Here is a 12,809-nt window from a genome sequence, read left to right as displayed (position 1 = left end):
ATTCCCCTAATATTTCTGGGACTGATTAGCAGTTTATAAATCTTTCCTTTCAGGGCTACTTGAGGATCAGTTTTTTGCATATTACTGTACGGTGCTCATGTGCAATCAAATCCAACCTCACATTTTTAAAATGATACTAAAAAAATACTTAACAGTGTATAAATGTCAGACTTGGAATATTGGTCAGTATATAATAAGCCAACATTTTCATTTTAAAAAAAAATCAAAAAAAAAAAAATCACAATTTTAGGATGAAAACCTGAAATTTATACTCTTATGCACATAACGTTTTTTCATTTAGAGAAAAGATTAACAGATAACACAAATAGGCACAATAATTGCAATATGTAGGAATAAACACTATGATGAAACATTTTATCGTAAATACTGTCACATTAAACAAACCTCCCTTGCATATTCAAAAATTAAAAAGTAGTAACATCCCTCTTGTTTTGCACAAATACTTACTAATAACTATGTGTTCTCTATTCAAGACCTCTAAATAAAATCACTGCTGGGATAAGAGCAGACAATACCCAAATACTGCAAGAAAAAAAGAAATATTAAAACATTTAACTTACAAATTGAGACACCAGACATTTTCTTTTAAAATCTTTACTGTCATTAAACATCAAACAATATTGGAATCCCTAATCAAATGAAACTGTAAACAAGAATGTGACTCTGTGTGTGTGTGTGTGTGAGTGTGAGTGTGTGTGTGTCGTAGATTATCAACCCTTCCATTCCACCCCCCCACCCCCCAAACCAGGCATTCAGTGATTGATCTTTCAGCAAAAAAATTTCCATTTGAAGAGAATATTTTAATGTCAGCTATGTGAATAACAGGTTGCACACTAATTATCAGTTTCTGCAGCAGAAAAACTGATTACCTCTTGAATTATAAAGCTGCTCAGAAACCGCTCTCTCCGCCATAAATGTTCATCCAGTGTTACCACGAAGATATATTTTAAATCTAGGAAAAGTAAAGGCATGTATATCCAATATTACGTTAAATCAGAAAAGTTGATCAAATACTATTTCTTCATTTAATCATCATCAAAGTTCTGCTGTAAAAGGAAGTTTGCAGCTAAGTTTTCATTCTTCTCGCAGGCAAAGTAAGCTTGAATAACAAGTCCTTCTGGGAATCCTAATGCTTTAAGCTGGAAGAGAAAAACAGAGATGGGAAAGTCACAAATCATTATTATAAAAATAAAAAACAACTGTCAAAAAAATAATTCTCACATTTTAGAGTAAAAGCATGCCAGGTACTAGACAGATATCCACATAGTTTATAGAATGTATAGTAAGGTTTGGGACAAAGATACATTTTTCCTTGATTTGCCCCTCTGCTCCACAGTTTAAAATTGCAAATCACACAATTCAGACATCGTGATTAAATTGCACACTGCAGACTTTCATTTTAAGGGGGTCGGTACACACTTTTTCTACATGGTCCTCCCCATTTCAGGGCACCAGAATGTTTGAGACAATTAGCATGACAGGTGTTTGCGAATTCCTCCGGTGTGTTTCATGGCTTCATAAGTGCAGCCATAAAATACCAAAGCTTGCTTTTACCTACAGACTGCAGTTGGGTCTGAAGATGTTATTGATTAGCCAGGCGACAAGAGCTGTGCCAATGAAAGTCAAAGAAGCCATTATGAGGTTGATAACCCCACTAGAGACATCAGTAAAACCTTAGGATGACCAAAATCAACTGTCTTGGGTATCATTAAGAAGAACACCACTGGTGAGCTCAGTAATGGTATTAGTAGGCCAAGGAAGAACTGCACTGCTTATGACAGAAAAATCCTTACTATGGAAAAGAAAAAGCCCCAAACGTCTGTCCAACAAACTAGAAACAGTCTTCAGGAGGCAAATGTGAACGTGTCGGAGACTACAATCCACAGAGGACTTCATGAAAAGAAATGTAGAGACCACACTTCAAGATGCAAACCACTAGTTCACCACAAAAACAGCATGGCCAGATTATAGATTGCAAAAAAGGAATTATGAAAAAAGATCTTGTGAACAGATGAGACAAAGATGAACCTGCATCAGAATGATGGCAAGAGCAAAGTCAGGAGACAAAAAGGAAATGCCCAAGATCCAAAGCAGACCACCTCATCCGTTAAAACAGAATGGTGGGGGTGTTACGGCTTGGGCATGTATGGCTGCCACAGGTTCTGCCACACTTCTCGTCATTGATGATGGAACTGCTGACAGCAGTGGTGCAATGAATCTGAGCCATATAGAAAAATCTGCTCAATTTCCAGCAGATGTCTCTCAACCCGCTGGACGGCTCTTTATACTACAACAAGACAGTGATCCCAAACATACTGCTGAGGCAACACAACAAAGCCAAAATTCTTGAATGGTCAAGCCAGTCACCTTATTTAAATCCAAATGAACAGGCTTCCCATATGCTGAAAAGACGACTTGATGGGACAAGCCCCCTAAAACAAGCAGGAGCTGAAGATGGATGCATTTGAGGCTTGGCAGAGCATCAGAAGAGATGATCCTCTACACCTGGTGCTGTCTATGAATCACAGACTTCAAGCAGTCACTGCATGCAAGGAATACGAGACCTAAATATAACGGCTTTAATAGACCTGCCATTGCTATGTCCCAAACATTATGGTGCCCTGAAATGAGAAGATCATGTAACAAAAAGTGTTGTCATTTGTAAATGGTGTGACCAAAAAAATGTATGCAAATCTCCTTAAATAGAAATGCGCAAAGTGCATTTTAATGAGCTGTGAATTGTTTTATTTGCAATTTTAAAATTTAGAGCAGAGAGATTAATCAAGGCAAAATGAGTATTTGTCCCAAACATTATAAACAGCACTGTGAATACATTTAATTAAATAGATGCCCTGCAATACTCCACACGCTGTCTTGTGCTATTGCTTACATTGTGGTACTGTAATTAAGCCTTAGTCATGCACAATGGTTATCCTCTTTAATGAAATCCCTATGTGCGTCCAGGTGTCCGTGTGTGTGTGTCTTCTGATGAAGTGCGCATGCGCGGGGCACGGTGCGACGTGCGATATTACTGTCAGAGAAAGTTACAGGTGTTTTACGGAAATACAAACCAGTAAAGGTACACAATACAGTGACGCATATTACAGCCACATACAAGCCAGTATTACTGTCAGAGGAGATTAAAGGCATATTACCGACGCGCACGCCTGTATTACCACCAGAGAAAATTAAAGGTATGTTAGGAACGTACAAGCCAGCAGACGTACAAGACAGTATTACTGTCACAGAAAATTAAAGACACACAATACACAGCGGCAGCCCATGAAGAACGGTCAGCTCAGCAAGTAAACATCAACAAAAGAAAGGCTGAAAGAAAGAAAAATACGACCAACAAACAGAATGAGGTCAAGGTCCCTTGCCATTTAATATAGACTGGTCCTACTAATGTTTATGCATTACTGTTCTAGCGCCTGTTATTGTAACGGGCTTAATGACCAGTATGTCATAATATACAGACATTTGAAAAAGTAAGAACACCTCATGGAAATTGTTGACTTTTTAAGCATATCTGACCAGGCAAATGTTGGATCTTCAATGCAAACAGTGCCTACAGATGAAGGTGATATAATTATGACTCTTAAAATTGACATGGTGAATTCATTCGTACAACCTAAACTAACAAACATGCAGATTTGTCACATGGAAAAAGTCCACCCTTCTGTTTATCACCATTTCAAACTCATCAAATAAGAATCAGGTGTTCTAGATGAGGTGCCAGTGATTACAACCACCTCAGGGAGTCTGCAGGTACACCTGTCTTATTTAAACTGCACATATAGAGGGTCTGGTGTTCTCTGGGCTATTGACTGGGATGGTGTCATCATGCCAAGATCAAAAGAGCTCTCTTAAGACTTTCAGAAAGATGGTTGTGGATGCTGAACTATTTGAAATTACCAATTCCACTTTAAGAAAAATCATCTGCAAGTGGCAAAGATTTCAGATGCCTCCTAATTTCACCAGTGCTGGCCTGCCAAGCAAATTCAAAGTCAAGAACTGACTGTTTCATACTAAAAGACGTCTCCAAGAATCCCAAATGTTAATGCAAGACCTAAAGGTAACTCTTGAAAAAGTAGGTGTCAAAGTGCATCAGAAAGAGATGGCACAAATCTGATCTGCATGCAAGGAGGGACAGAGAAAAGTCCTTGCTGTCCAAAAAAAAACATATCTGAGCAAGACTGAACAGTTAGGCAAAGACCAAACATTCTTGGAAAACGTGCTCTGGACAGATAAATCAAAAAATAGAGATGTTTGGCCACAGTAACAGCAGAAATGGTTTGCACAAACAAAAGACAGAATTTCAGACCAACTCATACCAACTATGAAGCATGGTGGTGGAAATTTTCTGGTTTGGGGGTCTGGCCAACTTGAATCCTACATCATATCAATGTGTGGTTGAGGAGACTGTGAGGCCATCTATCCAAAACTTGAAGTTGAACCAGAAATAGACTTTTTAACACTATAATAATCTGAAGCACACAAGCAAATCCACTAAGGAATGGCTCAAAAATAATATCAGGACTGGCCTGGTCAAAGCCTTGACATGAATCCCACTGAAATGCTTGGTGGGGGAGAGATGGGGATTTGAAACCAGCAGTACACACAAGAATAACAAATATCTTGCAAAATGAAGAAATTGTGCATGGAGGAGTGGTCCAAATTGTAAGACTGGTGGATGGTTACAGAAAATGCATACAAGGGGGCAATACCAGCCTATGAGGCCATGGGTGTACTTATTAAAATATCATTAGATGTGGGAGAATAACTGAATTATTAAAAAGGCAAATTTTCCTTACATCTTTATTCAAGTAAACCTTAATCTGTATGCTCTGTTCATAAGACGACAGAATGTTTGCCTGATCAAATATGTTGAATAAGTTAACAATTTCAAAGGGGTATACTTAAATTTAATGCAACTGTAATATATGACACACACAATACACAAGGGGGAGTCAAGCTAAAGTTAGAAAATGGGATTTATCAGAAAATGGAATGAACCTTAACAAAGCAATGTCATTTCTCAATGTCATCTCCACCCTTCTCAATGCACTTGCACCACCTGCCTGGAAGTGCCAGCAGAATATTTGTCTTGTCCTCGCAACCACTCGTGCACCGCTTTCTTCATGTCGTCATCTGTCTTGAATCGACGACCACCCAGATGTTTCTTAGCGGTCCAAAAAGGTGCAAATCACATGATGCCAAATCTGGCGAATAAGGAGGATGTGGCAATACCTCAAGCTTCAGTTTCTTCAGACAAGCTTTGGTGTTCTCCACACTGTCATTGTCTTGCAGCAAAAGGACTCCTTGAGACAGCAGTCCCCGCCGCTTGGATCGAATAGCAGACTTCACATTGATCTCCGTCAAGTCACAGTAACTCGCACTAGTGACTGTAGTACCCCTCGGCATGTAGTGGTAGACAATAATTCGGGTGCACAAGTGGTGGTGAGGACAAGACACAATCATTTATTCTGCTGGAATCCAGGCAGGTGGTAGCAAGTGCATTGAGAAGTGTGGAGACGACACTGAGAAATGGCACGATCAGTTTTGTTCCATTTTCTAAAGTTGTGCTTGAAAGTTTGTGAACCCTTTAGAATTTTTCTATATTTCTGCATAAATATGACCTAAAACATCATCAGATTTTCACTCAAGTCCTAAAAGTAGATAAAGAGAAACCAGTTAAACAAATGAGAAAAAAATATTATACTTGGTCATTTATTTATTAAGGAAAATGATCGAATATTACATATCTGTGAGTGGCAAAAGTATGTGAACCTCTAGGATTAGCAGTCAGTTTGAAGGTGAAATTCGAGTCCGGTGTTTTCAAATCAATGGGATGACAATCAGGTGTGAGTGGGCACCCTGTGTTATTTAAAGAACAGGCATCTATCAAAGTCTGCTCTTCACAACACGTTTGTGGAAGTGTATCATGGCACGAACAAAGGAGATTTCTGAGGACCTCAGCAAAAGAGTTGTTGATGCTCATCAAGCTGGAAAAGGTTACAAAAACCATCTCTAAAGAGTTTGGATTCTACCAATCCAGTCAGACAGATTGTGTACAAATGGAGGAAATTCAAGACCATTGTTACCCTCCCCAGGAGTGGTCGACCAACAAAGATCACTCCAAGAGCAAGGCGTGTAATAGTCTGCGAGGTCACAAAGGACCCCAGGGTAACTTCTAAGCAACTGAAGGCCTCTCTCACATTGGCTAATGTTCATGTTCATGAGTCCACCATCAGGAGGACACTCAACAACAATGGTGTGCATGGCAGGGTTGCAAAGAGAAAGCCACTGCTCTCCAAAAAAAACATTGCTGCTTGTCTGCAGTTTGCTAAAGATCACATGGACAAACCAGAAGGCTACTGGAAGAATGTTTTGTGGACGGATGAGACCAAAATAGAACTTTTTGGTTTAAATGAAAAGCGTTCTGTTTGGAGAAAGGAAAACACTGCATTCCAGCATAAGAACCTTATCCCATCTGTGAAACATGGTGGTGGTAGTATCACGGTTTGGGCCTGTTTTGCTGCATCTGGGCCAGGACAGTTTACCTTCATTGATGGAACAATGAATTCTGAATTATATCAGAGAATTCTAAAGGAAAATGTCAGGACATCTGTCCATGAACTGAATCTCAAGAGAAGGTGGGTCATGCAGCAAGACAACGACCCTAAGCACACAAGTTGTTCTACCAAAGAATGGTTAAAGAAAAATAAAGTTCATGTTTTGGAATGGCCAAGTCAAAGTCCTGACCTTAATCCAATCGAAATGTTGTGGAAGGACCTGAAGCGAGCAGTTAATGTGAGGAAACCCACCAACATCTCAGAGTTGAAGCTGTTCCGTACAGAGGAATGGGTGAAAATTCCTCCAAGCCGGTGTGCAGGACTGATCAACAATTAGCAGAAACGTTTAGTTACAGTTATTGCTGCAAAGGGGGGTCACAACAGATAACGAAAGCAAAAGTTCACATACTTTTGCCACTCACAAATATGTAACATTCGATCATTTTCCTTAATAAATAAATGACCACATATAATATTTCTGTCTCATTTGTTTAACTGGTTTCTCTTTATTTACTTTTAGGACTTGAGGATGGATGGATGGATGGATGGATGGATGGATGGATGGATACTTTATTAATAGGTCATATTTATGCAGAAATATAGAAAATTCTAAAGGGTTCACAAACTTTCAAGCACAACTGTAATAAATCCCATTTTCTAACTTTAGCTTGACTCCCCCTCGTATGTTCTTCATAGCAACAACAGCTTCAAGAAAGCTTAACAGTGGTCAAAAAAAACAAAAAAATCAAGCCTCAGTTTCTACTGCGAAGAGATCTTGTGCTGCAGGTCTGACTGGGCGAGCGTGTCATTCCTTAAAGGACAAAATAGGGCCTGGAAATGCCAGTTGTGGACGACTGCAGACTGCACAAAGTCCCCTCTTCACAGTGTTACGCTGTGCTTGAATATGTTGTGCTGTAAAGCGGACAAATAAACAAGTTGGAGACCCTCAGAAACGTGTCTTCTGATTTGGCTTTGCATGATATTTTCCTATCAGTTTCTTCCACTTGTAAGGGCAATAATGTTCTTTGTCATTTAATTTGTTATTTGCCATTTTCTTGACAATATCACTGGAATATTGTCCAAGCAGTACTTCAGAAGGCGTAGTAATGCAGTCGGTTCCAGCTGTGCTTTTTAAGACAGAGAAAGGGTTTTTAAGTAATGTTGGGACACCCATGCAAATTGTTTGCTTAACATGCAAAGCTTCATTTAATTGAACTGCTGCAGAACATCTGAAGGTTGTTACCTATTAGCTGTTCCCTGAATAAGGCCCATTTATAATATTCTGATATTTCCTTTTTTATGTTTTTGCTAACCTAAACTTAAAACCTTTTGCAGTTTACTGCTTACCTTTTCACCATTTTAGGTCACTCATTGCAATTCAACTGATTAAATTTGAAGAAAAACTAGAAAAACTTTTGACCAGTAGTGTATATCATTTTGCAACTATATGTTATTAAGCGGATTTTAAAATTTAAGTTAATTTATTTGGTCTTACACCTAGTCTTATGGTTTTCTATGTTTCTTATCTTCTGCTGTATTTTATATAACTCAAGTAGCGAACCAGATTTACATTTCTGTGTATGTGACAAATAAATCTTGAATCAAATACTAGGTTATTAAAGTATGCAAAACTAGTTGAGCTTAAGTGGCCTTTTACTTTAGTGTAGATGAACTGGTCTGTTGTAGTAGAAGACACCCAAACTGCCAGTATTTCCCTGCCACTATCAATTAGAATGATATGCACAGAAAGTCTTCAGATGCATCTGCAACAAAGTGAGGGAGTCAGAAGTTTGGATGGAGGAAGCCAGCTTGTTCCATCGGCTATGAGTTAAACATGGAGCATCAGGATTGAGATTTGATGCCATTTATTAGCAGACCTCAGTGGTGAATATACTATTAAAAAGTATCAAAGATTTGAACTTAACACAGTATGTGCTGCTACAGTAAGCCAATATGGCAACCTGACAAGAGGAGTGATATGTGCCCATTTCGACTGGTTCAACAAAAAACATGCCCCTGCATTCTGAATCATGAATCACTGTGGTTGCTAATTACCCAGCCTCTTAAACCAAGACCCGGGCAGCTTGTTTCACTTGCACAATTCAAGTCACAGATAAGAACCAACTTAAAAATGTATCCTAACCAAGGCAAGAAATTACATGAGCATGCCCACAACACTGGTACCATTTGAACTGCTGTTCTCCTTGATCCAGTGCACAAGCCATTTCATTCTTTGCATGTTAACAGAACTGCACTCGGGGTCATGGAAAAAACTTTGCTCATTTTGACACGATAATGGATGACCATACTTGTCCAGAAAGCTGTCAGCACGTCTACATTTTAGAGTGTCTAAAGTGACTGCTTTTATATAAGCTGTGTATATGAAAGGACAACCATCTATGTTTTGTATACGTGTAGGCTTTAGGTACTTTATCTTTACTGAAATATGTCGGAGTCATGACAGTTAAAAGGCAGGACAAACCAGCAACTCTAAAACAAGCCAATATGTTTCTATTCTTAAAGAAAAAAAAAAGTATAAAATGCTTCAATAAAATTCTGTGGCAATTCTTACCCAATGTTAAAATGAATACACACATGCATACTGTACAAAAAAAAAAATCTTTGCAATACTGTTTGTTATTAAGCAAGGTGTTTCTTTGAGGATTAATGGTTATTAATCGAAGAGGGTTGACTATCAATCATGAAAGGTGATTTGCACATTTTAATTTCTAAAACACAATAAATCAAAACTACAGGCTTACCCTCTCGATTGCTTCTTTTTCCTGAGGTGTTACTTGAATGTAGTTCATCTGTCCACCACCACCACCACCACCAGCTTCTAAAACTCCTGCACCTTGTCCTCCAGCTTCTTGAGCTGGCTCATTTAGCATTTGAATAAATTGTTCTTGGTGACTGCTGATTTGCTTAAGAATATAAAAAGAGTTCAAAGAATATTTTATGAAGACTCTGTGCCGTATGAAAAAAGAAAGCAAAGGACAAAAGAGAACAGTATTTCTGAAGGATAATAAAATGATTCTAAAAACTGTTAAGATTAAAGTGACCCGATATCTTCAATAACTGTTTCACTACCTGCCAATGGTTTCTTTTTTCTGCAAACACTTAGTACTGTAGATTTTCATCAGAATGTGTACCACAAACTATTTAAATACTGTTGAACTGTTTTGCCTGAACGCACCAATAACAAAATCACCACTTTTTGGGAGCATCTTACTTAAACATGGGCTGACAGAGGTTCTTCTAGAAACATCTACCAGATGTTTCCACCATTTATTATTGGGCACTGTTTTAACATGATTTTTGCATATTTTGTATTGCTGTTATGTTTTCCAGTGTGATTGCAACTGGTAAGGGGTGCATCATTTGGTGACAGTGGTGGCTGGCAGAGGGGCAAAATGCTATCCTTCTATGTTGTGCTACCTGCCACTGTAATATATTAGACATTGAGTGAGAGCTGCATGGGGCCATTCTGCATTCAAGTAGACAGAAACCATGTCTCTTTATTGATAAACGATTTGTGCCACAAAATTAGCTTTTGTAAATAGATGTAAATTTCATAATTTTTTTATATGTAGTTATATATTTTCATGATAAAGTTTGTGCTTGAATGTGTAAAATCAGGTTAAAAAAATTAAAATGTTTTTCTTTTCATGAAGTATGCAGTATATTAGTTTTTTTTTCATTTCAAGTGTTATTGAACCTCTCATTACAAATCAAGTTGATTATGCGGTTATATTTTATAATTTGTTTTGTAAAGACATTTTTGAATGTTGCAACTACTGTTGCTGTAGTTTGGATACACAGAATCATTTCTTTACCAACTATATACATTCTGACAGAGTAAGATTTACTCTTCAAAATGATACATGGGTTTTCAATAATGGATATGTTTGCTATGGATACTTATCTGAAAACAGTAAAAAGTGCAACTAGTTCAAAACTGTAAAAAAAATATACATTGACGGCAGAAATTTGATAATTTTTTGTTTTGGTTTGCTGTTGCTAACTATTTGGACACACGGTTGCTGTTAGGGTGTTTGAACATGTACTTCACCCCTTATGAAAGTAAGAGTAACTAACATCCAAATGCACTTGTGGATAAAAATTTTGTTACATGTTGTAATCTTTTGTGTTATAATTTATGCTTGTATCATGGTTCCTTCACTGAACTGTATATTCTGAACCAACAATGCCATGGAAATCGACTTTCAGTCAGCACCGAGAAGGTTCTGGCAAACCGTCAAGCGACTCAGGAGGGGAAAGCGGTGCTCCACCAACACTGTGTACAGTGGAGATGGGGCCCTGCTGACTTCAACTGCAGACGTTATTGACCGGTGGAAAGAATACTTTGAGGATCTTCTCAATCCCTCCAGCATGTCTTCCTTAGAGGAAGCACAGCTGGAGGACTCCTTGGGGGGGGGGGGGGGGGGGGTTGCGTTCATATTAGGTGGCGGGGCCCCTGGGGTGGACAAGGTCCACCCTGGGTTTCTCGAGGCTTTGGATGTTGTGGGGCTATCCTGGTTGACATGTTTCTACAGCAACGCATGGTCATTGGGGGCAGTGCCTCTGGATTGGCAAACCAGGGTGGTGGTCCCCCTTTTTAAGAAGGGTGACCGGAGGATGTGCTCCTGCTATAAGGGGATCACACTCCTCAGCCTCCCCGGTAAGGTCTACTCAGGGGTGCTTGAGAAGAGAGTTCGGTTGATAGTCAAATCTCGGATTCAAGATGAACAATGCAGATTCCGTCCCGGCTGTGGAACACTGGACCAGCTCTACACCCTGGCCAGGATCCTGGAGGGGGCATGGGAGTTAGCCCAACCAGTCCACATGTGTTTTGTGGATTTGGAGAAGGCTTTCGACCGTGTCCCTTGAAGCATCCTGTGGGGTGTGCTCCGAGAGTACGGGGTACAAGGCTCGTTGTTATGAGCCATTCAGTCCCTGTACAGGAGGAGCAGGAGTTTGGTCCGCATTGCCAGTAATAAGTCAAACTCATTTCCTGTTGAGGCTGGACTCTGCCAGGGTTGCCCTTTGTTACTAATTTTGTTTATAAGTTTTATGGACAGAATTTTTAGGGACAGCCAAGGAGCGGAGTGGGTCTGGTTCGGTGACCTCAGACTCTCGTCTCTGCTATTTGCGGATGACGTGGTTCTGTTGGCTTCATCGGACAGTGACCTCCAGCTCTCACTGGAGCGGTTCGCAGCTGAGTGCGAAGCAGCGGGGATGAGAGTCAGCACCTCTAAATTCGAGGCCATGGTTCTCAGCCGGAAAAGGGTAGAATGCTCTCTCCAGGATGGGAACACATTACTGCCTCAAGTGGAGGAGTTCAAGTATCTCGGGGTCTTGTCCACGAGTGAGGGAAGAATGGAGCAGGAGGTTGACAGATGGATCGGTGCGGCATCCGCAGTAATGCGGGCTCTGCAACGGTCTGTCGTGGTGAAGAGAGAGCTGAGCCAAAAGGCGAGGCTGTCAATTTACCAGTCGATCTACGTTTCTACCCTCACCTATGGCCACGAGCTTTGGGTAGTGACCGAAAGAGCAAGACTGCAGATACAAGTGGCCGAAATTAGTTTTCTCCGCAGGGTGGCTGGACTTTCCCTTAGAGATAGGGTGAGGAGTTCAGTTATCCAGGAGAGACTCGGAGTAGAGTCGCTGCTCCTCCACATTGAGAGGAGTCAGCTGAGGTGGTTTTACCATCTGGTCAGGATGCCCCCTGGACACCTCCACAGGGGGTGTTCCGGGCATGTCCCACTGGGAGAAGGCCACGGGGCAGACCCAGGACAAGCTGGAGGGATTATATCTTCTGGCTGGCATAGGAATGCCTCGGGGTCCCTCCAAAGGAGCTGGAGGAGGTGGCCGGGGAGAGGGAAGTCTGGGCTTCCCTGCTTAGGCTGCTGCCCCCGCGACCCGACTTCGGATAAGCGGTGGACAATGGATGGATGGATGGATGGATGGACAATGCCTGCCCTTCAATGACATCTGGAACATAAAATTTCAGGTAGGCTATTTGAAAACAGTGAAAGTGGAGAAAGAATGGTATGTTTTTAATACTGCTTCAAAACTGCAAAACTAGACACATTTCTTGTAAATATTTTTTCCTGGTTGTTCCTGACACCTTTATTGTGCTTGGAAGTTCATTACAACACCAAAGGAAATAAGAATAACATTCAAAGTGCATTTTTTGGTAAAAATGTTATT

The 12,809-nt window shown here is 40.2% G+C and overlaps 1 protein-coding gene across 1 annotated transcript in view; it reads right to left on the bottom strand.

The window, feature by feature from the left end:
• Positions 1-599: 599 nt before the first annotated feature.
• rad23b (RAD23 homolog B, nucleotide excision repair protein) overlaps positions 600-12,809 on the bottom strand; it is a 72,585-nt gene continuing 60,375 nt past the window's right edge. Inside the window, exons 9-10 of the mRNA XM_028792749.2 lie at positions 9,359-9,520; positions 600-1,160 (exon numbers count right to left, since the gene is read on the bottom strand). Of these exons, the coding sequence (XP_028648582.1) occupies positions 1,047-1,160; positions 9,359-9,520 (276 nt within the window). The 3' untranslated portion in view covers positions 600-1,046. The remainder of the gene's footprint in view (positions 1,161-9,358; positions 9,521-12,809) is intronic.

The sequence above is a fragment of the Erpetoichthys calabaricus genome, chromosome 7 (genome assembly GCF_900747795.2).
Source record: "Erpetoichthys calabaricus chromosome 7, fErpCal1.3, whole genome shotgun sequence".
NCBI classification, from domain to species: domain Eukaryota; kingdom Metazoa; phylum Chordata; class Cladistia; order Polypteriformes; family Polypteridae; genus Erpetoichthys; species Erpetoichthys calabaricus.
This window is presented reverse-complemented; position numbering and strand designations above follow the sequence as displayed.